The sequence below is a fragment of the Chiroxiphia lanceolata genome, chromosome 3, assembly GCF_009829145.1.
Source record: "Chiroxiphia lanceolata isolate bChiLan1 chromosome 3, bChiLan1.pri, whole genome shotgun sequence".
NCBI lineage: Eukaryota > Metazoa > Chordata > Aves > Passeriformes > Pipridae > Chiroxiphia > Chiroxiphia lanceolata.
The window spans coordinates 54,121,227-54,148,438 of record NC_045639.1 but is presented as its reverse complement, the minus strand read 5'-3'; the positions used below and the strand labels follow the sequence as shown (position 1 = coordinate 54,148,438).

The 27,212-nt window shown below is 38.9% G+C and overlaps 1 protein-coding gene across 1 annotated transcript in view; it reads right to left on the bottom strand.

The window, feature by feature from the left end:
- ARID1B (AT-rich interaction domain 1B) overlaps positions 1–27,212 on the bottom strand; it is a 323,963-nt gene that overhangs the window by 62,741 nt on the left and 234,010 nt on the right. Inside the window, 4 exon segments of the mRNA XM_032684303.1 lie at positions 3,288–3,390; positions 3,392–3,459; positions 17,384–17,391; positions 18,737–18,830. Of these exon segments, the coding sequence (XP_032540194.1) occupies positions 3,288–3,390; positions 3,392–3,459; positions 17,384–17,391; positions 18,737–18,830 (273 nt within the window).

The following is a 27,212-nucleotide window of genomic DNA, read 5'->3' as shown; positions in this document are numbered from 1 at the left end:
TTTAGAATTTTTTACATGTGCATTTAACCATTGAGTTTTTCTTGTACAGAAAATTTAAACGTTGCTCTGAATTCCTCTGAACTATTTTACCTGGGGGACTTCAGCAAGATACAGTTGATAGGTAAGTCTTAACTCCACAGGCTGTTGTATATGTGGGTCTGGATTCAGAGGTCCAGACTCTCGAGATACTTAGGGAATCTCATCCTTAGATGCTAACATTTTAATTAAAATCTAGGATTAAAATCAGTGGGAGCTAGATAGCAAAATGCTATTGTGAAGTGAGTCCAGCATTGAAAGTTGCAAAGCACAAATACTCAATTCATACTACTTTACCACTAAAAAGTGGGTTTAACTTATGTGAAGTTCTGGGGTTGTGGTTCAAACTCACTCAGTAGTGATTTCTCTCTTTGTTATACCCAAACAGAACAGTTTACTACTGAATTGAGTAGGAAAAGTTAGGGAGGCAGGATGCATTTCTGAGATGTTCTACTGCTTCACAGGAAGTTTTTCTCTGCCCCAGCCTTAAAGATCCAACTGACTACAGCATCTAACTGCTCTCCAGAGCGCATTTAACAGACATTTTGCTGTGGTAGCAGTCTGATGCTCAGGTTATAGACCAGAGCTTCATTAACCCCCTGAGCTAGATGCTGTCCAAATACAAATCAAAGACTGTTTCTTTCAGTAAAACTTACCTTCTTGCTCTGCTTTTGTTTTTACTCTTGAGGACAGGAAAATGCTGGGATTTAATAAAAAATTAAAACTAATGTTCTGTACTGCATGCTCCTGTTTTGTATCCCAGACATAAAAAATGTGGAGCCAAAGCCATTTATTATTTGTAGGAAACGGTTTCACAGAATTGGACTAGGGTCCTCAGTACAGAAACTGCTTCCTGGGAAAATATATTCTGTTCTTATTATAGATCTAAGTGTCATGTAAACACATGAAAACCAATAAATCAACCATAGGCATGAAATGGATCATTCTGCTCTCATGAACTGGGGGTTAATTTCCAATCCAAACCTATTGGTGCAGCCTTACTACGGTGAGCAATTCCACTGCACAGAGGACACTAGCCTTGAGCAACGGCTTTCAGGGCAGCACACAGTGAAATCCAGCAATCAGAGCTGGATCAAAAGCTTAGTGTCCAGATATAAAATACAAGTAGCCCTGTCAAACTCAGCCTATGCTTAACAATGTTCTGGTGGAAGGCCTATGTGAACAAAACGTGGAAAACAAATCAGATCCTTGAGAATTACTTTAATAATTTAAAACTTGGGTGCAACCCAGGTAATTCTGACATATTTGTTATTTTGGCAGTAAAAGGCAAATGAGGTAACATTATTATATATTCATCATTGCTGGCATATGATTGTGCTTTGTAGGAGGGTATGTTAAGAGTTGCAATTACAGATACTTTCATTAAAAATGAAAAAATGCTATTAAAAACTTAAATTCAGGTAAATACATGACTTGTAAATATCATCATCTCATCCCTGGATTTTATTAATGGTCAGATTAGCCTGGTGAAAATGTAGTATTCTTTAGTCTAATTGTTACCTACAGAGTTGAAAGTCTGCAAGGCTCTAATTTTATGATGACCATGCACAGGATCACTAGTATTTTCTAAGGGCTGGCAGAAGAACACACTTTTCATCCATCACACTATTCACCAAACCCTTCTGAACGGACTGTTAATGACAATGATGTTCATTTTCTTCCTGTCCCTCAAGTTCACTTTTTAATAGCAGTTTCTTCCTGACCATGACCCATAAAAATCATTACACAGGCACTTTCATCTACAGAGGGAGGGAAAAGAACTGCTGAACTCAAGCAAAAAAGAAAGCAGTATTCGGCGTGTTACTTAAATGCATTGATTTAGTACAAAACCCCTTCCATTCAATCAGTGTGGATGGCTAATGTTTTACTGCACTTGACACCCACTATTCCCATGGTTCGGAATCTCAGCAGCAGCAGTACAGCTGGAAGTCAGGACAGCACATCATAAATCCACTGGAGTTTTTACCAGTTAAGCTAGTTGCTCACTGTGCAGATAAAATAAGCACTTGGACAACATTTCATGGCCACAAAATGGTTTCCAAATAAAGGAAAGCACAAGTCAACTGGAGTTAGGTAATTAATCTTCACACATGGCTATAAGGCATTACTAGCCTCATTTACAGTTACGGAAAGCGAAGCAGAGAAATGAATCTACTTGCCTAAGCTGAAAGATGATGTAAAAGGCAGAGCCAAAATCAGAAACTGGGAAATCTTGGCTTGTAGCCCTCTGCTCAGAACACTAAACCAAATGCTATCCAGAGACGGAAGAGAAAGGAACATTACACAGGGCAGCAAGGCTCCCTGCAAACAAACATCAGAACTAGTTCTCAGAAACTCTGGAGACTAAAATAACCCTCCTTGCTAGCGTGGGCAAGTCATCAAGCCCTTACAGAAACTCCCACTGCTAGCACCAGTCCTTTTTGAGGCTTTTAAGTAAGAAAGCAATAGTAGGAAGCACTGAAATCGAAAAGCTTCTTTATGTACCTTTGAAGAAAATACAGCCCATTATATATTCCATGGCTTGACTTCAACTTCATTAAACCCCTAAACAGATGCATACTTTATAAAGGTTATCCATTAAAGGCAAAACAATAGACAAGTTCAAGGTTGTCCAGGGGCAGAAGAACCGTGTATTCTATTTTTGTTTTACTCCCTCACCAATTCTGTCAAACAAGCAAAATAAAAGGAACGGTCTCTCTCAGTCTGAAGAGTTAGTTAAGATTCACAAACCATATGCATTAGAGCTCAATACTCTATTTCCACAGTAGCCACTGTATTATTATGCTTGTTAGAAGACTTTACCCTCACAGTTACCATGCAATTTCAGGTTGGCCTTGGGATTTCATCCAAGAAAAGAAGTCCTATTTCGGGATCAGCATTGTGACCCTTATTCCTTGCTTGCTCAAACGCAGCCTCATCACATAGATGACATGCTTGGGCTCCTAAACAATAGAACTGGCAATGCCACAGATTCATGATTCCCTTGCCTAATTTAAGGTCACTATTTTTATGCAGAGGAAGGTGCTAATAACAGAAACAACTTCTTCCACAAGGTGCAGCAGCTCCACCTTTATATGACAGCTTTATTTGTTTAGGATTTTTTTTTAGAGAGGGTGTTGTGTGATGTAGTTTTGTTGTTTTTAAGAAATCACCTACCTAAGTACACAATACATCTATAGGCTAAAAAAAAAATACATAAATTATCATATCTATTACAGTGAGCGTTTTACCTTGTGGTCCATTACTGGCTCATCTGAAGGCCCATAAGTACCACTTGAAATTACTCTGCTGAAAGCTACCCATTCCAGGATGCACTTGGCCTCCAGGTGAGGGGGTGTGGTGACATGGAAGGTCCAGTTTGCTGAGGTCCATACTGTGACATTTGGGGGTTCCTCTGTATGCCTGCCAATAAAACCTAAAGGGAGAAAAACGGCCAAAGCAAACATTAATATTCAGGTAACTATCCTTTAAGAAATCTTTGGCATTAAAATAAACCAACTCTCTTTAGTTATTTTCAGACTCAAAATACTCAGAAAACTGCTGTTGTTCATACAAACAGAAACAAACACATCTCCAAGTCAGCAAAGCTCTCTCAACCACAAAAACCTGCATGCATGGTTCCAAAACCCGTACTTGTAAAAGAAAGACAGGGCAGTCCTGCTTAGTTACAAATGGTTGTTAATTTTAAAATTAAAACAATTTTTAGAAAAAAAATAAGGCAATTATCTGCATTACTTATTAGTAGTAGGGAATTTGCCTGATGACTTATGGTGGGAGTATCACTTTCCAAAATTATATGTTGCTACCAAAATGCCTAACTTCAGCATATAGAAACGCACTGCAAATACTTCTATTGCCCACAAAAGTCTCCAGAGCTAAAAATTTACCACTATGTGAAAACTAGTCATACCAGTCAGAAATAACAGTCGGTTTGTATGTATTTGTGCTTTAGGTCCTTCTTCTAGTTTGTCCCCAGCACACCTCTACTGTATTCTCTTCTTTTTCCCTTTTGTAAACATATTAATGAATCCCAATTTAATTCGAGGTTCAAAAGCTGCAGCAAGAGACCTAGTGAAATGCTATAAAATTTAGAAGCTTCATATAAAGGAACAGAACCAAGCCTATTAAATGGGAGATGGAAGTGGCTTTTGTGGTGGGGGTTTTTAGGTTTTCATGAACTGAGAAAAATCGTGCAATCCTGCCCATGAAATGTCTATGTAGGGATGTTGGCTTTCTAATGTTTTGCACCTTGAAAGGTTTTAGTGCTGCTTTCAATGTTGAAGAGGATGTGCTGGCAAGGAGTTTTTTTTCTTAGTTCTGGAGGAAATCCGCTTTTGTTTCTGTTCTGTTTGCCTATTTAATTTCATCTTCACCTTTCTCTGCAAGGCAAACCACGTGCGTACCGCAGGACAGCGTCCACTCTGCTGCCACTAAGCTTGGTGAGGAGGGAGACATGGCCCCAGAGGTCCAATGTGCCCCAGCATGGCTGCCTTGTGGCCCATGCTGCAGCAGGTCAGACACTCATGGTCTGGGGCCGCAGGGGATGAAATGTTACTTATGAAATGTGCCTCCTCCACTCTCCTCCATTAATTTTAGACATTATAGACATATAGAGACACCATGATCAAAATTCTAACTGAAAACACTGAGGTGCAGGTTGTATGGAGAAAAACCATGAGCTGAGATGACCTTGTACCCCCTTGCACCCAGTTCTTCGTGCTTGAAACAGCTCAACCTGTATTGTGCTAACCTCTTAACAACTGCCAGATTTGACAGAATATGCATCAAGTCTTCCTGATCTTTGTGCAAGCCCCAAGGACAGGAACTTGATTACACCTGAATTACAAAGTCAGAACCTGACACTTGCTCGGAGGGAGCCAGAACGCACACACTGACACCCAACATGACAAATACTGAGTGTGAAATGGCAGCTTAGAAACTGGTCTGTAGTGATTGGAAAACTCCACACTTCGCAAAGGAAAGCTTGCATGACCTTCTCCCTTAGCTTTATTTGAAACAGACCCTTGATTTTTAAAACAGTTCCACTCTGTGCACAAATCTTATCACAAAGCCTATATCTTCTGCTGATAGTGCTGTAAGTAATTTAGAAACCTAATACAATCATATGTCTGTACAAAATAAATGCTTGTGTTCCCAACACACAAACACCATATATATCACGCTTGTGGGATCCATTTAAATGAAAAAAATCATACTGGGCACACTAAGATTTTTATTATAAAATAGTAAAGTTACGCCTGATTCTCTACAGATGTGAGGTTTTTCTGTTCGCTGTGGGCCTTTTAATCTATCTGAACTAAACTTGCCAAATACTGTGCTAGTGATTAAGGTTTTTCAGCCCAGTTATTATTGCAGGCAGTACTTACCACCACAAGGATGGATGACACACAGAAAGCTACCAGTACAGTAATTTCCCGTAGGATGCAGAGGGACTGCTGGTGTTGAAGCTAATGGAGACATGGACTAAGTCTAATGAAAACATGGAGAATATCAGTTTTGGCCACCCTGCTGTTGTCAAAAAGGCTTCTGGAAGGGACCAAAGTAATAGTGAAGTAAGTGTTTCTACTCAAATGACCTCTTCTTCAGTAAACTTCTCATCCATTTCTGATGCTGTTGGAATGGACTGTGCAGCTACATGTACAGGTCATAACATAAATAGTATGCCAGAAGAGAGTGGTGGCTCTTGTGTCCCACAGACAAACCTTCCCACTCAATCCTGTTAGTCTTATCTGTAATGACTCCTGTGCACAGTCCCTTGTCCTGCCTTATACATGTTCTGGGCTGTAGCTCAAGCATGCTCACAGGCACTGCCAAAACCATGCCATGAGCATGCCAGTATTCAAGAGTAGAGATAACTGTCTGATAGCACTCAAACTCATGTTCTAGCCTTAGTTTACAGAGATGTTGACTAACATAACAAGAAAACGAAAAGACTTCTTAACTACTTTTGACGTGAGGCATGAGTTTCACCATCCCACAGGATGTAAGATTCCTCTCAAAATCAAGGCTGGCTTTGCTATCTCTCTTGAAAGAAGATAAAGGAATTAAGACAGTAAAGAATTAAGGAAAAGGAATCCTGAAATTCAGGAAGAATATCTGTGCTGTCTTATCTTCTGTTACTGTCTGTACAGTAATGTTGAAACACGGCATTAAAACAGGACATGCTCTAACTTCCTTCCAGAGAGCAGAGGATCATTTCACCTAGAGCTGTGATGGGGAGAAGGTAAGAACAGGTTTCTTACTGTGTTCTGGATTCCATTACAACATAGATGAGTCTCTTGTCATCAACCTCCATGAGAGCCCAGTGACTATTCAGAGATCAGTGTATGAGTTTGAAATGTTTCAAATATTTGCAGAAAGCTCAGATGTCTTACAGAGAAAAGGGTTCCTGGTCAATACATTAGCATTCATGCATCATAAAGAGAAAACAACATCAATTTCTAAAATCTTATCAGGAACGAGAGGAGGCACTGGCATCCATTCATTTTTCCTTATTTACACACATTTCCCTAGTGTTCAACTTCATTTTATGGCCAATACAAAAAGAAATAAATTTTCTTTCCAGAAATTAGATCTAAGATAAAGTTTTCTTTGTAAAGAAGGAAGTAAGATTACATTAGTGCTGCACTGGAGTAACAGCAGTGGAGGTGATTCAACAGCCAGACTGCATCTGACATGTCAACCTCTGTGACAACAAGGTGGGGTTGTTTTGTCTTTTAAATAAACTGCTAGGAAAGAGTATGAGTTAAGACTTTCAAAATTGCAATGGCAACATGCTGCTCATCAATGAACAAATCTACTCCCTTCCCTTAATACTAGTGATAAAAAAGAGGTAGAGTGATGCTTTACTTGCCATCATAACAAGACATTACTTATTGAAAAAACACTGGAGTAGTTTTCACAAACTAGCTATTTCAGAAGCAGCTGAATTAAGTGACCCTGACAGAAGCATTTTCTTCCTTTTTAGTTTTTTTTTATACTACACTTTATACTATACATTTATACTATACCTAAAGAATGATTGTCTTTATTAAAAACCATTTAGTACTGCAGTCATCTTTGCTTTTTTTTTTAGTTCTAAACGAAGCAGCACCATACTTTAACAATTATCACACCATAACAATAATAAAATATGTGTACATGTTCAAGTATAACACACATACAATGTTTAAAAAATGATCAGGTAGCTCTTTATTTTCTTCTTTCTTTTTAGCAAAACACAGAGAAAAATATAAACTGAATAATGCTTATGACAGAAATGTTTCTGTTCCTTTGATGAAGGAAAAGACAAAAATGAAGCCTCTGTTGTCCTAAGCAGTACTAACATCTGTTAATATACATCATATAGCTAATACCCCTTATGATGCCTTTTAAAAACATTTAAAACCTTTTCTTCCCTTAGGTATATGTACATACAAACCAGATAAACAACAGTAAATTACTAAAGCTTCACAAAATTATGCAGTAAGGTTGTATTATTATATTTGTACATTGACCAATACAAAATCATGTGTTTCTTGAATACTATCTCCTTAGCACTAACCATTAAAAACTCCCACCGAATGTGCAGGGTGCTGCTATAAAATCTCAAACGGATTCATCTGATATTTTAAAATCTTGGCTTGAATATGAAAAAAACTTACAGAAAAGTAGAAGCAAATACAAAGGAACTGACTGCAAAGGAACAAGTTATTGCATATCATTTGATGGACAGTAACTGTCTACTGGCACACACTTAACGTATGGTCAACAAGAGGTCTTTTGATTTAGCCCATCGATTTTCATTAATGAATTAAACCTGAAAACACGTGGAACACTTACTCACTTTAAGCTCACAAAAACTTTGGAGTTTACAGTGATAGGAGAGCATCATTAAAGTACATATCCAATAAATAAAAAATGAGGAAAAGTACAACATGCAACAATATATTGTAAAAATTAACTTACCTAAGGAAAAAAAATACACTGGGCTATGGGTCTTTCTAGAGGGGCACGTTTAGTGACAGAGTACGGGACCAAAACAACTAAAGACCTTTCTGAGTAAGAAATAAGGAAGTTTCTCTTGTTCAAGGGCAGAAACTGAAGAAGGGCTAGACAGGCTTATTACTCTGAAAATCAGGGAATGAGAGAAGCAGAAACAGATTGGATGCATGCACTAATCATCAAATAATTAGAGAAAATAACAGAAAGTCCTCTACTCAATCAGCTCAAAAAAAATTAAATAAGTGAAGAGATATTTTCCACTACCACTAAAGGAAAAACCTGTGTGTGTAATCACAAAATTTTCCAATGCTTGGTACATTAGCAAGGCACTGGTCAGTATCCTTGAGAAAAAGAGCAAATGTTTGCGCACCCATGACACAAGTTTTTTGGCAGGCTTTCCTTCCTCAAACAACAGTTTGTGTTGCCTCTTTCAGGATTTTCACCACAGAATACAACAGAACTGAGACGGATCTAAAGCAGTGACTCCCAATCTAGTTCATCTGTGATAAACAACACTGAGATAGAAGTGGCAGGGTAAAGTTAAACAAATGAAAACCATTATTCTGTGTAGTGAATGTAATAAAATTTGGCAACCTTTTACCATGGCACAGATGATCAGGAAGATCACAGTCAGACTGAAACTCTGCCTAGCCCACCCATTCATGATGGCAAGGACAGCTCAGGAAGGCTTTGGACTGATGAACTATGTCTGGGTTTTTGCCCAGCTAAACATGTCCACAGTCAGCACCCCAGAACACTGCAAGGAAACATCCAACACGAACACCAACTCATACATTAATGAAGTATTTTAGTAATTGAAAGAGTTGGTTATTCTCACATAAGCCTGTGACACCAGAACCCTAAATATACAGGTGTCTGCACAGACTGTTGATGGTACTGGAACAAACATTTCGTGTTTGTTCTGACCACGGTGCGATCAGACCTGGAGATGGGTGGGGTTACAGACTGAAGGAGTTAAGAACTGTTGTCCCATTGCTTATGGGGGGCCAGCACTACCTGGCCATAAAGTACTTACTGGCACTGGCAAAAAATGGCATGGTACCTACCCCTAAGGTGCTACTTAAAATAAACATTGAAAAGGACACAGTGAAAGAGATTTAGGTACTGGAAAAAATCTAAGCAGACAAAAATGCTGCACAGGTCTAAAACAAATAACAGCAATTAGAAACTGGGGAAGGTTTGACCCGTGTACTAGAATAAAACCCCGTAAAGCAAGTGAAATCATGTGGGTGGCATAAAAAAACTTGGCTTGTAGAGCAAACAGGCACAAGATTTCTTTGCATTCAAGATACCTCAGATCTCATTTTCACTTTCCAGAAACCAGCCTTACTAAAATATGTTGAGCTAGACTGGTGACAGCCCATATAAAATCTATGTTTGACACACATGAAGTATCTGACAGTCATTTACACTACAGGATGATGGGCTAGGTGAGCGTGAGTAGATCAGCTTGCAGTGTCAATGTCATTTAGATGATGCAAATAGTAGTTCTCAATATTCTTGTCCAGTTAATAAGCAGGTAAAAGGAATAATGAATCAAATAAATGAACCACCTGCACTGCAGCCATACAGTATCTTTGGATGTCTCTGGTATGAACCTGTTAGATGTGTCCCCAAGCAGCACCACATGACGTGCACAATATTTAGACACCATGTCTCTGCTAATATACCTGATATTGAGTGAACACTTAGGCTGACAAGCAACTTCAGCGACCGAAGGGTAGCAGCATAAAAACATGTACTGAGATCACTGATACAGGACAAATTCAGAAGCTTATTCTTCAGCTGCTAAAAAGAAGGCTAATAATATTTTTGATAATCAGTTTTTAACTCCTATAAAAGCTAAAAAAAAATTTTAAATTTCTCATTTCTTTCTCCAATCACATTCTATTTTTTAAAAAAGCCCCAAAGTATTCTTAGGAGAAAGGTCTTCTTTGAGAAAAAAGAGCAAATGTTTGTACACCCATGACACAGTTTTTGGCAGACTTTCCTTCCTCAGACAGCCGTTGGGTTGTATTCACTCTCTCTTCTTCTTCTTTTAATGAACTGTTCTTCTAATTAGAATTTCTTCTTCTAATGTTTCTCCATTAACCATGAAAACAAAAAATCAAGTTTCTACATTGAGCTCTTTTTTTCAGCCCACATAAAACCTTGTCATCTTCTCCAAGTCCATCAGGACACCACTAAACACATTTGAAGTTCTCTGAGCTAGAGTAACAGTGACATGATTTCCCTTTGTTATCTAGACAATTTATTTTCACGTTGGCATCTGCTAATACCTTCAGTACAACCACCACATTTCTTCACACCCATTCAACAAAGGATGTTTCTTTGCTTATGCGAAACAAGCAGTAATGGAAAACATCACTGCCAGCGAAATTAGGACTTCCTGCAAAGATATCTGCAGTATTTCTCCTTTTCACAAGAAAGATCAGTGTTTAAGAAAAAGCTCTGGATTGGTTTATTTTTCTTTAAAATTATTTTCTTATTATGCTTTAATATCTATCTTGCAGTCTCCTCACTGTTTATTTGTCTGACTGCTTCTCTTCACAACGTGAATAGCTTTGGGGAAGATGGAAACTAATGACCTAGCTAAGGTTTTAACCCAGACCCCCTAGTGTTTTACCAGCTGTGCTATTAGGTTAACTGGCTGAATCTCCTCTGCTTCTCTCTCTGATATTGCAAAACCCAGTCTATGTATAGCATGCAATAAGGTTTAATTTTTCCCACCCCTAAACCTCCCTCTGCTACTGCCTAGCCTTGAAATTCATATAATCTATCATTGATAAATTAGAATCTGGGGAAGGATCAGACAGATTAACCCAGATGGTAGCCGGGGAGAAATATCTAACCTTTCCTAATGCAAACCTTGCATAATGCCTCTGATGCAAATTTTAAGTGCTATACTGAGGACAGAGAAGGAAAGACATTTGTGGAGATGTTGATGCACTGGCTAAACAAAAAAACATTGCTCATCCACCATGTTACACATAATTTGTTATTGTAACATACCTTACACAAGATGATTTTACTATGGTGCTTGAAAAATCAGGGCAACAGTGACTTGTACAAAAGCCTGCCCTCCCAACTGCCCCCAAAGCGAATCCTTAATTTTAGTAGGTAGATTGGACTGCTAGAATTAATCTCAGCAGCAACAATAAAAACCTGAGGAGTACGTCTGCTCTGTACAATCGACATTTGTCCAAGTTTGCCTAATAACATGCATACTTAGGAAAATCACGGAGGAGAGCAAGAAGGAATGGCATTTTTAAATGTATAATATGCAAGGCCTGCAGGCTTCACAGTCTAATTTCAGGTTTGAAAATTTACTCTCCCCACAGATTGCTGTTCCAAGGTTCCTTGGATCAACTCAGATCTTCTTTTTCATGAAGTAAATATATTGAATACCATGATATACACACACACACACACACACACACACACACATATTTTGTGGACAAGACTAAAATACACAACGTGTCTTTTCTATCTTGCACACATGTAAAATAAACCATAATGTTTTTTCAAAAACACAAAATCAGCGTGTTTTCCTCAGTCCCCAAATGCCTTTGTATCAGTCTTATTTTACCATGATTTATGATTTGACTGATTTTACTCTTCCTTGTTTTGCAGCTGTTCCCTGATGAGCATTTATTCTGCAGCCTTTTGGGATCCTTTGTGATAGAAAGAACTATCCAGTGTTAGCTATTAATATATATATTATATTGATTTCAACTCACTGTCCTATATATTAACTTAAAATGACATAAAATGTCTTAGATCAGAGGTTCTTTTTCTGTAGAGAAACTTCATAAAAAGGTTAATTTAGTTTCTAAGGGAGTAGAGTGTCCTGAAAACAATGGTGCTGTTGAACAGGCAGACCACAGGCAGCTCCCAGTTTATAGGCCACCACGGGAAGCTGTCCCAGGGACAGGGGTCATACCCAGTAACTTTATATCAAGCCTGGTGACAGCAACATTGACTGTCACTTTGTCAAGTTCTTCATCAGTAACTGCTGTGGCTTATCTTGCTCCCTGAGCCCAGAGGCAGGGAATTTGACAGCTGCCTAATGAAGTCAGTGGAAACTTCTCTATCGAGAAGTCTCTCTGCTGGCAACTATATAAACTCTCTCAGAATAAGTCAATTTTGCTCCCTAATTCAAAAAGAGAATCTCCACTTTAGTTTAAAAAATGAAATAAAGATTCATCCCCAAGTATAACAAGATTTTACATCAGCAAGAAGAGTGCAATGACCATCTGCTAGTATACAAAATGTATTTGTTGAGACCCGACTCTGGGTTTTGATGGTACAAATACTATATCTACTTCAAATCCTACTTCTGCAGTTTTGCTGTCTCCCAGTGTGGCTTATCACATGTAAATCATACCCTTTCCTGCTTCAGCTCTTCTTGCAGATGGCCAGTACTGCCATGTATTTAGTGTAGGCCACAGATCATATCAACCTAAAGCTGAGACTGGCTGGTGTATATTTGAAATCCAAGTACAGTCTGAAACCAGCATCCTGAAATGGCAATTGATTTCTTTAACAATTAACCTGTTTTGGTAAAGTAACATAACTTCTAATGCTCTTGGGCAAGAAAAGCAGATCTTCCTGAAGTGCTTGAGAGACAGACTCAAAGCTATTCACTCCACAGTTCAGTGAGAAAAACAGTAACCTTTTCAACCCAGAAATGTTGATTACTAATTAAAGTAGACATATTGTAGCTTTTTTGCTCATCACATTGAGACTACATTTCAGTGCACTTCTACTGTCAAATTAAAAATACAGAGGTAAAAAAGAATCATGGTCTGATCCTTTTTAAAGACTGATGATAAATTCAGCACTCACTAAATTGAGAAACTACTGCAGTTTTTTGAGTCACCAAAGAAGTTTAGCGCACAGCTCTACTACATGGCTTTGCCATCACATATAGATCTGCTCTGTGTACTTGTATGCATCATGTTCCTACTTCATCATGTGACTTGAGATGGAAAAGGTATGTTTTACAGAGTTAAGTGTGACAGTTTCAACTAAAACCTGCTTTTCCTCCTTACATGATGCACTTTTTCTGGTTGTTGAGGGCATAATTCCTCTAACCCCAGTTTTCTGGGCATGAAGATTTCCTCCCAGCCTGGCATAGTGTTCCTACATACCAGGCAGAGCTCAGCTCCTCTGCACTGACCCACTTGGAGCGCTATGTGCAGAAGAGGCACTCAAAAATACCTGTGGCTTTGCACTCAATGCATGTCTCAAGAATCTTTCTTTAAGAGCCTGAAACACTTCAGTCTACATCAAGTAAACTTATTACCAAGTCTGATTTAACCTTAAGTGGTGTCATCGTTAACATGGCAAGCAGAAGAATTTTAATGACAAGAATCATTTTATTCTCTAGCTCCTCAGTGCTCTGAATAGATCCCAAATCCCCAAATGAGAGCAAAAAACGTATTCTCAGGGAAAAAAGTCTTTTTAAGATCTAAAAGCAAACTACAGTATCTTTTTTGTTACAATAAGGGTTCTTTGATCTATTTTCTTCCTTTTGGTTTGTCTTTTTAAGAAGAAAATAGATTTCAGGGAAAAGAATCTCTACCATTGAATGTCAGTATTAAGCCATAAATTTCATCAGGAATTGTAGGCGTAAAACATCCAATTGGTATTCTGTGTCTTCCGCACAAGCAAAAACATTTATATTTTGTTAGAAGAAAATACATGACTGTAGAATTTATGTGATGACTGTGTACAAATAAGCATGCCCAGAAAACAGTTAAAGGGGAGACAAATACCTATATGAAATCTAATGAGCAAATAGGAAATTGTAGTTACAGGAATTCAGTTGCTACTTAGTGTTTATAGGGAAGCACAAAGAGAACATCAAAATGCCCGATCACATCCCATCTGTTACTACCTCTTGCTGGATAACATCTTGGCTGCCAAAAAAGCTATTTAAATTTACTACATTACAGCTACTGATAAATATCACTTCTGTGAAGATCTAATACTAAATAAGGACAAGATCTGAGGATGAACCTTACAAGCAGTTGTGTCAAAAAGATCCAAATTTTGCTTACTATAACACCTGTACTCCTACAGGCCTGCAGTTTCTTATTCCCTGTCCCTGTCTGTGATATGTTTTTAACAGAGCACATAACCGTACAACAATCCTCAAAAGCTGGATCATGTCAACAACGGAGAGAAATAAAGCTAGAACAGAAAGAATGACAGAAAAAAACTAAAAATGAACAACTGCTGGGAGGAGGTGATGGAGAAGGTGGCGACTTCTATTCAACAATTTTGGAGGTGCTTACTCTGGGCACTGTCCACGTAGATCTGACAGAATGCTGCCATGAAAATGCCTCAAGCAATGGAATACATTTTCCAGCACATCACAGCAGCTGCAACAGCAATTCTGCTTGCAATCCATGTCCAAAAAGAAAAGTTCTCAGTGGTCCTATTTCAGCATATCTCAAGGGACTAATTAAATCCTCATTACTATCTTCTAATTATTCCAGTGCTCTGGGATTTCACTCAGCAAGTCCCCAATGGTGCATTAGATGAAAAGGGTTAAATAACCTGTGTTGATTTTGAGACTCCAGATCTATTTCAGACCTTTAGCATATCATCAGCATTATCATGAATATTTAACTACGCACCGCTGTGAAAATTATAAGGGGAAAACAATTAAAGATTTTTTAAAATTAATTCTGACCCATATACATTTGCACTAATAAATAAGGCTTCTTTAAGTATCCCCATTATGAGAGTGCTTGCCAGAGTAATAACGTGAAGTCATTAACTGTTTCCATTAAATTCAATGGTTTTTAGGAACTCCCAATTCACTATTTTAATATAAGACTGAAACCTGACATGTACATACCCAACTGCATAAGCATGAAAAATACTACTCAAAAGCAGGTAAATTTTCTGAGCTTTTTCAAAATTAGTAAGGAACCATTCATTCCTGCAGGGGGTAAAAGTGCCTATTTCAACGTTATTGTGACACATATTCTCCTAACAGTGCTTGAACAGGTGAGTATTTGTATAGGCAGATGGAAATCTCCATTAGTTTACAAAAGTAAGAATGGAGTATAAGCTAAAGGCCAAGACGAAGGTTTCTTTTTTTGTGCTGCAGCTTCAGGAAACTAATTTAGGGTGTTAATTGGGATATGCTGGGTTTCTATTTGATCCCTAGAAATAACTTCTAAGTCATTGAGCAGTTCTGGCTACTAAGGACATCCTCAAAGTGCAGCTTCCAAAACTCAAACAAGTAAGTAGGTACAGCTGAATATAAGGAACTCAAGAGACTGTGTACCTCAACTATTTGCCGAATGGTCAAGACAGCTGTGGTATCATTGCTGCCCCACCTCTGGGCCTGATGCAACAAAAGCTTATAAAAGCTCTGAGTTCAATAAACACAAAAATTCAACCCCCTACTTTTGATCATATAAAGAAAAGTCTGGAGTAGATATATCAGAAAAAAAGAGCAAAACATGCATCCTCCTTTCCCCCAAAAGCATAGCAAATTTAAATGACTACCTCAATTAGTCATGACTACATTGCCATTATGGTATCCCCAAGTAATGGTAATTGTTGGGATTCAGCAGCAGTTAACACACATGCAGGTAGAGCAGCCGTGGCCACTCCTGCTTTTCCAAGAGACTTCTGATACCAGACCTACACAGCCTGCTCCCTCTATCCCCAGAGCTCTCCAGCTCTGACAGTCCATTATGATGTATGGGACTTACTTCAAGTCCCAGTACTTTTAAAGACACATGAGCTGAGACACAGGTTATGTACATAAAAGTAAATATAATTTCTTGTTACCTAGGTAGACAACATCTGTTTGTAGAACTAAAACCATTTCACTGATTTGGCATCAAACAACAATGACCAGTTACCAATTCTGGGACAAGAACAGAAGTCCCTAGGATAACATGCTCCATTTACACTGACCAGGTCCAAATATCCTACAGCTGAGCAGGAAATGAAAAATTTAAAATTATTTTAAAAAGTAAGCATTTTAATGCTTATTATAGAAAGCATGAAATAAGCTATATAAAAAGAAAGCTGAAGAGCACAAAAAAATGCAATCCCCCAAGAAATTTCTATTGCTGCACATATGAACAACAATACTGCTCCTCTCCTTCCACACATAGAGTGTACATGTAAAAATATGCTCACTGCTTCATGCTGCACTGTATGACAGGGAATGTATACTCTCAGGCAGGTAAACATAAAAATCCCTGCTGGGTGCTGAGCAACTATAGAATGCAGGGTAAATACAGTCAAACACTAAGGTAAGTGTAAACTTAATGGTTCAAGGTAGTGCTTTAGCATCCAAAAGTGCTAAGCTCAGACTCCACCTGTCAGTCAAGTTTCATGATAGCTGATAAATAGCATTTTTTTCAAGTATTCAGAGCAGAAGATTTTGCTCAAGAAATGAATACTAGTCCTTTGTTTATCCAATTCTCTCTCTAAACAAGGAAAGAAATGCTATACAAAGTGCAAACCCAACATTACCTTATCGAATGTAGTGTCACTGGGGTTTTTGTTTTCATTTTCATTTATTTTTTTTCTTTTCTTTTTTGGGGGAGAAAGTGTATCAGTAAGCCGAGAGTTTAAATTACTGTAACAGATGCCCAAGGATCAGGTGTCCTTAAGCAGCAACGATTTTCTGCTCAGGTTTTATCAGTAAATGACAAGCACCTTCCCTTTGAGCCCCCATCATTCCCCCTCCTTCCTTTCTTCAAGTTCAGTGGAAACCAGTTCAAGCAAGCAAAGGAATCAACTAATGTAACAGCCTTTTTAAAAGGTGAAGTTTTCCATTTCAAAGGAGCCTCTAATCAATGACAGTGCACAAAAGGGAATGCACGCATGTTATGTGCGTAGGGCACAGACTTTAGAGAAGCTTTGGGGAACATGTTCTGCAAAATCAATATGACCCAGCTAGTTACAAATTTTGAATCTCCCCCATGAACCAAATGGACTTCTTATACAAGCTGGGTCACAAGATCATGCACATTACATCAGTTTTTGCATATGAAGTGTTCAAAAACTGCAACATTCCCAAAAACATTTTCTCTAAGAAATACCTACAAATCTCATTGCAGAGAAAAAAAAACCAGACTAAATCAATCTGTAAATTTTACTTCTCTCACTGTTATTTACTTGTTTGATTTCCCAGTTATAGCACCTGTCTTCTCTGTTTTACTTCTGAATACCCCTCTGCCTCTCCTGACCATATAATGACCCCCAGTTTTGTTCTACAGCAGAACAGAGAGGTTTGATCTTTCCAGCTCTGTCAGACCTGCATAACTCAACCCCCAAAGCCAGGTGAGGAATACACACTGCAGAAACATTATTACTGGGGTAATATAACATTTTGTGCCAAGACCCAGTTGTGCCAGGAAATGTAAATATCTTTGTGAGATGTTTGGGTCTTTAAAGCCTCCATCTGATCCATTCTTGCTGCCTGGTGACATCTATCACACAAGGCATCATATACTTGTGGTGGATACTGAGGCCATTCTTTTTCTCACCAAACATACACAGTATTCTAAATTTTTTAAAGGGGAAAAATAAGTCCCTGCACTAACAACTGAGTATAAAGAATGATTGAAAAGGAAACAAAACAATGAGCATGGAATTCTGTATTTCATGTTCTCATTAATCAGCAGTCCTGGAGGAGGGGACAATCAGCGCAGAAAAATAGCAAAAATTAAGACTCTCTGCTCTTCTTTGTGAGTCCTCTTAGCTCCTCCTGGATGCTATCCCAGAAATTTGTCATTCTGTGAGTTCAACTTGTTTCACTGCGAGAAACTTCTAGTATTTATGGTATCCCCATATGGTGCTACTTAGGATATTTCTGGAAGCAAGACATTTTAGGAGGGGCATTTCATAAATAACTCCATGTTTATCACAGTTATCATGTGTCTGTTTTGCAAGCCTGTCACTGGCACATGTTAACCACTGCATGGACAGGATGTCCAATTTACAGCAGTTGACTGTATGTATGGCCATGTAACAAAGCTGTGACAACTATCTTCCATGAGCTAGGGAGGAAGGAGGTGAAAGGAAAAAGGCTTAAAAGTTAAAAAATGTTCTGTTTATTTTTGTGAGCGCTTGCTAGGAAGCACCCTTTTAGAACCGTGCTGTTGCCTGCAATGTTTTCCCTTGCAAGATTTCCAAATGTTTGAACCATTTGACCTAAATATTTGATTTCCTTTTATATTTAAAGATATTTTTATCCTAGAACTGGATAGAGGACTATCATGTCCATGCAAAGATAGAGATGAGAGTTTTAAGAACAGTAGCGAAACTGTAGTGCTCATAGTGAGCACTATTTCTGTATATCTTAATTTCAAGATAGACAACAAGAAGTTGTATTCTCTAAGACATGACTCAAGTATTTACAGAAACTTTATACCCTGGGCATTCATTATATTTTGAGAAAACCTTGTTTTCAGTTATAGTTTGGTAAAACCTGCTATTCCATTGCTCTTTCCCCATAGAAGGAACACCCCCCAAGCCTCTTAGAATGAAGATTGTCATTATTTTCCCTGGGAGAAGAAAAGAAATACCAGGAAATCTCACATGGCTAATGTGCATCTGAAAATGAAGGCTGCATTTGACACCGACTAAAAAAGCCCCAACACCTAACAAACCTCGGTCCTGTGGCATTGGTGACTGGCTCAAGGCAGGGTGGGAGCTGGATTCTGACTGGCTGCCAGGAGGCTGCGGTGGCATCTGACTGCCTGTAACACACAGAGAAAAAAGGGAAAACAGACTTGCTTTAACATTTCAATGCACAAAACCAAGCCTTGCTGCATTTTTCAACCACTCAACATCAAAGAAATTACCAACTGTATAAGGTAAAGGCAGAGCTCAACAGGTCAAACTTTTTTCATATTTTTTTTTCTTTTATTTTTTGAAACCCATGTAGGAAACATGCACAAACATATTTAGCAACAGGCATGGTGAAATGTTCAATTTTGTATTGAGCGAGTTCCCAGCCTCACCAATATGATCCAATTTATAGCTGCAAATCTCCTGACACATATTTCTGTTAGAGAGTTTAACAAAATCCAAGTCTGCTGAACAATAGGGCTCATCCTGCCGAGCTTAAACTGGCCTCCAGCCAGGCAGACATGGACTGCTGCCAACAATATTACCAATGAAAAATTCGGTCAATACAAAAATGACTAATAACAACAGTTTAAAAACTATTTCGATGAATCAGTGGTTTCAATATTGTTTGAATGTCCATGTAGAATATGGGAATAAACAATAATATGTAGGTGCATGTGGTGAAAGTGAAGCATGTTTGAAAGAGATCAGAGAGGGAAAAGGGGTATCTTATTATTCAAATAAAAGCAAAGGGAAGTTATTTATTAAAATAACTAGCCAGAACAGACAGATCCATTTTTATTACTTCGTTCAAAAGACATCCAGAGAATTAATCCACTGCTGTCTACCCACTCAAACAGAACAGCACTCACAGTGCTGTCGTGAGGCTCAGGACACAAAATCTTCCTTTCAATGTTAATGGATAATAAAGCAGGCTTTTATTGCACTGATGCACGTCACTCCTCTGGGTCACCATTCAACACCATGTGAAGCAGGGAGGTCAATGCTACCACCCTCCCAATGCCCCAAGGGCCCTTGCGCCTAAGAGTCAACTTGTCACCAGAGTAACAATGAGACCTGGACATCCCCTAGGACTCCTCTTCACTCCTGGTCTGAGACATGCCTACTTGTGACAGCCCAAGAGGCGTGAAGACTACCTCAGATTAAGCAGCAAATATATACTTTACGCAGTTAGACACTGCAGTGATGAGCACGGGTATAAATAGCAGGAGACAGATTTATATCCTCATCCTCAGAAAGTGTTCAGATTATTTCCGTTTGAAAGAAATGGAACGAATAAAACAGAGGCAATAGATTTGTGCCTGCTGAGACTCATTTCCTCCTGCTCAGCAGCTGCCCCTCCGCAGTGCAGGAGCAAGAATCCTGCGGGCAGGCCTGGGCGCTGGGAGCTGGGCTGACAGCGGGGCAGCAGGGGCTGCTCTTTAGAGCCATGAAGAGCCCCAAGTTGGACACAAAAGCGAGGAAAGTAAATGCGTCTGCTCTGCCCCATCCCCTTCCCATCCTCAAACCAACTGAGTCTCAGCCCAACTCTGAAGAAAGCCAGACTGATAGAGAACAAAAAGAAATCTATAAAATGTGGAGTGTAACCACTGCCTAGGCTATTCAGATGAGGTGCATTTGCACCAAAACATGACATTCACAGTAGCAGGAGCAGCTGGTGACAACTGTCTCAGAGATGCAAATGCTGGACTAGAGGCAGAATTGTACCTCTAAAAGACTAAACATGGCACTTCAGGTGCCTGAGGCTTTGGGATCCATGGCCATTCACGAACTCTGAGGCATATGACAATAATAATGAAAAACCCAGATTGTGTTTTGATGTCACTCAAGAGCAGGCTGGGGAGACAGTAAGTGCTGCATTATAATGAACGCTTTTGGCTTGACAGAAGTGACTCAAAAACTGGAACAAACAGCAATTCCATGTGAACACAGGGCACTGCCACTTCCACTGTGTATGCCCGAGCACTGCTATCAGACGGAATACTTTAAGTAGATTGGAACCATCTAAGATTTTTGCAAGCACTTAAAAATATTAATAAAGGCAGGGTAGTCATGACTGCACCACACAACCCTCAGCAGGGTCTCCCTTTAGGTGGAGGCTTGACAACTTTGAGAGATGCTATAGTGCATAGAAGAACTATGCTAGGCAACATATTTTGCGTATTATAGATGGTCTCTATTTTTTACATGGATAATAACATCAGTCCTCTGTCAGGAAACCTTATCGTGCACGGGCAGATGTGCAAGCACAAACCAGGAAAGTCAAAGCCCAGAACCGTATACGTACAACATGATGTGGTTTTATCTGCGTCCTTAGTCAATACAGACTCCAGAGTTTTGCAAATTTAATGAATTATAGCCTCTGCAAACACTAATGCTATTTATCAGTACAATTTTTTACATTTACTTCTGTTTTTCTCCTGTATTCAACAAGCTTTAAAGCAATTTTTTGCTTCACAAAGGAAAACTACTTCATAAACATACTCTAACAACGAACTTTCAGGAGAAGTATCTGCTATGCTAATTATCAGTGGGTACTACAGATTATCCAGATGCTGGACATCAAGGTATTGCATCAAAATGTTTTCAGTCAAACTGCCATTTTATTCTTAGAAGTGATCTGAAAGGTAAAAGGAGGCTAAGCACCCAAATACCTTGGAAGACTTGAACTGACTCTTAATTTGGGTATCTAACTCCTATTGATTGGAAGCTGATGACAGGACTTTAAAAACCTTTGAAGATCCTGTCTGCCATGCTTTTTAAGTTTCTTTGTCATGAAAAGAAATGACCTTAAAGATTTTCCATTTCTTTCCTTTAAATGATAGTAATCCTTCTCTCTTTCAACCAGTATTGCAGTTGTGATTCTTGGAAGACGCTTTAAATAATACATTAACAGACTTTTGTATTTTATTAGGGAAGGGAACTTTGACAAAAGAAAAACAATCTCTGTTCTTTTTTAACATAAATTCTACAGCTATTTAAGAGAGAAAAAAAAATCCAATAACTTTTTTTCCACTGACAGACTACTGCCTCTTTTGAGCCAATGATACACAGATGGACGTTTAAATGGGGATGACCTTTTCCCATGTTTTGTACAGCACTGTTGCCACATTGGTGAGATACTGCACCTGCCAAAACTTATCCAAAGTGAATACTATGGATGTTTCACAATATTTTTATTATGCAAAATCACAGAAAATGCAATAATGCGCATCAAAAGGATAGAAGCTGCCACACTATTTCTTTCCCCTTTATTTAAAAGACCAAAACGCTGTTCAAATATATATAGCTATCTAGTAAAATTAGTTGTTAAAGCTACCAAAACCAGTAGTCTATGTAATATAGTGTCTGCTACTAAAAAAACCCCAACGGTCAGTTGAAGAGGTAAGAAAATTTAAAAATGCTTAATAACATATTTGTAAGCTGGTTTTCTATTTTTTAAATTATGTGAACTGCTTTTAAACATTTTGCACTTTGAAAATCTACACTTCAAATTGAGTCAGGAGAGACTGCACAGCACCTTTGGAAGAAATGGACTGACAAAAGTACTAAACAGTGATTACATTATGATTACAGCCATGCAGTTAAACTGTAAAGGTAAATTCCTCAGAGCCAACAAGCAAGCAAGAGCAGACCTTTGATATACTGCTGAGGAGGGTCCTTACAGTCAATTACAGTCCACATCAGTAATATTTGAAACAAGCTGAGGGCCTCTGCTCCCACCACTGTAATGACACTGGAGGATGCTCAGCTGCAATACCCTGTACCAGCTGCATAGCACCTCACAGAACTACGCCTGAACAACTGAATCAAGAAAGCACTTCAGTGCTAACAGGTTCTCTCTGGGAAATTACTAGTTAAGGGGGGAAGGAGGGATATCAGCACAGGAATTTTAAGGTCTGTGAGGAACTGGGAAACAGGAGGGTGGGGGACTGATCATAGCCTGTATTAAAAGGGGAACACTAGGCTGAAGTAAAGGCAGAAGTTAAAAATCCTGTAGCTTGTCTTGGGACAATTCCCAATATAATTTAGGAATTAGAGCTAGAATTGGATTAATGATATTGGCTGATCACAAAGTAGGGAATTTTAGTCAATATAAAAGGGTGATACAAATACTACCTAAGAAACCCTTTGGATCACCTTTCGGGTTGGAGTATCAAAAATGCAAACATTTATATTCACAGAAACAGACCTTTTGCAATGGAAGAGCTGTAGGTTATAAGGTAGAAATGGGAAAAGAAAAGGAAGGAAAAATCTGACCGTATTTTTTGACCTAAAATGGTTGTAAACTTACGAACAGTTGTAACTAACCATTTGACGTGCCACCAAAAGAAACAAATTTATTACTAGGATGAATTAGGAGGACTGTTTCCAGTAGAGGTAAGACAACACAACATCCCTGCTGATGTGTTACTGGTGAGCCTTCACACAGACAAACGTAGAAAGTCTAAAAGTTAGCTGGAATGGGAACCATCTACCAGCATGACATAACAGGAGGCTCAAAGAGCAAGTATTATTTAGTATCACAAAAATTAAAGCTGTGATTTTGTGACTTCTTTCTAAAAATACATTTGCAGCTAAATATCAAGGAGGAAAAAGATCATGATGTGTAGGATGATAATCAAACCATTACTGGAATTTGAAACAACTTCCTTTTAGGAATAATGAGGTCCTGAAAATCTAGTGATTAAGATGAAATCTGATAAAATAATGGGATAATCATCACACACTAGATGTGACAATAAAGGCTTACACACCAGAAGGGACATTCTGGGTCTCAGATCCCTACATCAGAAATGAAAGAACATAAGTAGGCTTCTATATGGGAGTGTTTCAAATGAGCTTTTCAGGAAATTTAAAGTGAGGCAAAATGACCTCAAAGGAAAGAAATTTTTCTATGGGTAGCGTAAAGCGAAACTGGTCATGTGTTTGTGTTATCTCTTCATCTCACAAAGCCTATGACCCCTTAAGAATAAAGACGATTTCTTCCTTAATTTATGCATTGTAGCCAAGCTTCCTGTTGTATCAACAGCATTTTTTAAATGACTTATTCATTCCAGTAAAAACCAGGGGCTGTCTGCATATCCTCTCAAATTAAGACACAGAAAATATTAAAACTTCCTCATATCTATGCAGTAATCTGAGTGCAGATGTTTTAAAAGGCCTGAGACATGAGGACCCTTTCAGATACAGCAGCTGTGGCTGTGCTGGGATACAGAGAGTCAAGTACACTCAGACTAAACCTTCTGGCTTTGCTCAGTGCCACACTGAGTAGGAAGTGAAATAATTGTTAGTACTGCCTGCACTGACAGTGGGCTTGGTGTCAAGGGGCAGGAAAGCAAATATATTGCCCTCCACGGCCAAAGCTCATTTTGCTCCAGAGCGGAAGGGAAAGCAGCAGCAGACACTGCCAGGAGGGTCTGTTTCATCCATGCCCCATCCAGAAGTCACCTCTGCATTTGGATCAAAGTTAAGCACTTTCTCCTGAGATTTTGGAAACAAGCCCAAAGCAAGCTGTCAGTGGGAATCTTCAAAAAACTGCGACTCACCTGGATAATGAGTGGCTTTCCAGTAGGTTATAGCAAGCACCTGTCTGCCTGAGGACTATTCCTCTCCAACAAATTCCAAAATCCCACTGCAAACTGTGAAAGCACTAGAGCTCTTCAAAATTAAGGATGTACCATTTATTTATTTGTATGAGTGAAGACATAAGTCAGTTTAAATCTAGGAATCACTGCTTTTCTATCCTCAGTAACACCCACTCCAGGCTTGTAATATCACTTTACAGTTCTGAGAAGTTTCATTTGGAGGAATGAAATTCTTTCTGCTTTCACCTCTGCCTAACTCCCCATCCATTTAATGCATTATTTTCATTAAGCTTGGGAGAATTTCCGGCCCAGTGTATTTCTGCTGGAGGCCAATCCAGCATGGCGCAGCCCAGGATAGCAACCAGTTAAATCTTTTCTAATCCCTGCATTCAGAAATGGTGGCTCACAGCAGCTGGCACACAGAAACTGAATAGAGCAGGCAAGCTCGTATTTCTCTCACCAGGCCAAATTAATAAAAACAAAACCTGATTTCTCCTTCTCGTTTTCCTATTCTTCCTGCTCCCCAATATTTTTCCTCTTTCAAACAATTTTTTTTTATTTCGTTTGAGAAGCCTAATGTTTGGCTGTCTTCTGAAGAAACGGGCACAGTGACAGATGAAAGGCCGTATTCATCGCCTAATTCAGAATAGGAAAAAACCGACTGCTGTGCATTTAAGATTCTAACAACCTTGCAATTTTGTAGAGCCGTTTTCCCTAACCCGTTCTTTTGAAGAAATCTGCTTTTATTCTGTTAATAACTAACCACAGTTGCAGCAGCATGGATCCGATTAGCAGTTCTTACGCTACAAAGGGTGGTGGGGGGGAAGGCTGTGAACAGGGTTGCCAATTTGTCCACTTGGGTCCCCAGGAGAAAGATTAGATGAGGTGCTTGCTCCTTTCTTCCCCACTCGCTTGCTGCTCTGCACTAGACAGACTTCTTCAAAGCTCAGCCACTGACTTAATTTCTTTTTTTCCCCCCTCTACAGTCTCGTTTATCCACCCCTCCACACATTTTGCACTCTGTGTCACCACGTCCCTCCAAAGAGACGGCATGAATTGGTATGAGAGGGGTTGGGAGAGGCTGTGGCCGCAGCCTGCCAGCACCATCTCTCACACCTCTATGGGGCCTCTGAATTGCTTTTAGATTTTGTAAATTATATTTTCTTAAATTTCTGCAAACCGCTGGGAAAGTGTCTATGTTCTTTAGGGAATGATCCAAACCCTGTAATCATACTGTGTTTTCTTCACTCTGTCCTTTTAAGCCTTTCATAAAAATGGCAGTTTTGCTTGCATTTAGACTGAAGTAGGAGATTGCAAAGGGTTGTATGGATTTAGTAATCCGTAATTACTTGGGACGCATCATTAGATGTTTGTTAATGCGAAAAGCATACACTTCAGCTAGTGAAAAACCATTCTCAATTTCTTTATGTCAATTAACCAGAATATAAAATTGTAACTGATGCAAGTGCTAAATATCTAAAAGCTCCTAACAAAGCAGACAGTAGTACTTCTTTCTTACATTTGGCTCATTTCTTCCTTCCAGAAATGAAACCTACCCTGCCATACACCTGAAACTTAAAACTACAGAATTCCACTCAGGGATTTAATCCAAGTTCCAAAAGGAAGAATTTTTCATTAGCAATGCTCATTCTCTAGACTACATTTATAACTATGAGGAGATTTTTTTTCTCTAAGCTGTTCCTCATGGTGTCAACTGAATTTAAGAGCCCAAGAAGCACAACAGATGTAGGAGACATACACTTCTAATATTTGCCACCTAATAAAAATCTTAATTCCTAACTTTAACATTGCCAAATCCTAAACAAACTGTATATCAATTTTCATTTGTGATATCTGCAGCGTAAATACATGCAGAAAAGTATGGGTGAATGTGAACTGAAATTACTATTTCTTATCTGTATTTCTTTTCCCTTGATCCAGCTACATGTAAGAATTTCTCAGAATAAATATTCATCATCAAGCAGCATTAACTCGGAAGACCATCAATGATGGAGTTTGAGTCCTCCCTGCTCTTCCTGGCTCTCTCAGGTTTAAGCAAGCAGGTGGACATTGGAGCAGCACTATGTGGCAATGAACTACTTAGCTAGTCCTGCCTGTTACTCCTCATACTACGTCATTGCCTGTGATTAACGAGTGTTTTAGTAGCAAAGTGTATGTGCTCTCACTAATACTACCCTCAAAAGGAACAAACTCTTAGCTAATCTAGTTTTTCTTATTGCATTATATTGCAAATTACACAGCCCTGTTCTCAACGGTTCTCAGGGACAGGGGAGAAAAGGGCAAATTGAATGCATAAAGGACAAAAGCACCTTGTGGCAAACCTGCTTCCAAAAACCATTTGGTGGATCTGATCTCCCTAGAAGACAAGATCTATCATGCCATATTTCATCTTGCCCGACAACGATAAGCTCCAAAGACTGGTGCATAACCGAAGTAATTCTTCATGTATTTTTAATCAACCGAGAACTTTCATCTGGCGAGCTCCCTCTACAAGGTCACACGCACCACGCGCGGCCACATGCGTCTCAGGCAGTTTGCAAACACCAAGTCCTATGTCAGCTTCTGTTTGGAAGGGGGAGTATCAACATTAGCAACCCCTGGTTATATCATTTATAAACATGCAGATGTGGATTATTAAAGATTAATGCATTTTGGGATTGGTGTCGGCATTCCGTTTGTCTCACGCCGAAACCAATTCTGTTCTTCATTAGTCAACGACAACCTACATCACCCTGTTGTGGAAGAGAAATCAAAGGTGCAAGCATGAATTGAGAATAAGTGATGAAACTGATTACTAAGAAACTTAACGGCTGTAATCAATCAACACATCACAACAATTTGAGTCCACTGTTATCTGGAAATGGGGAACAAACAGAAAAG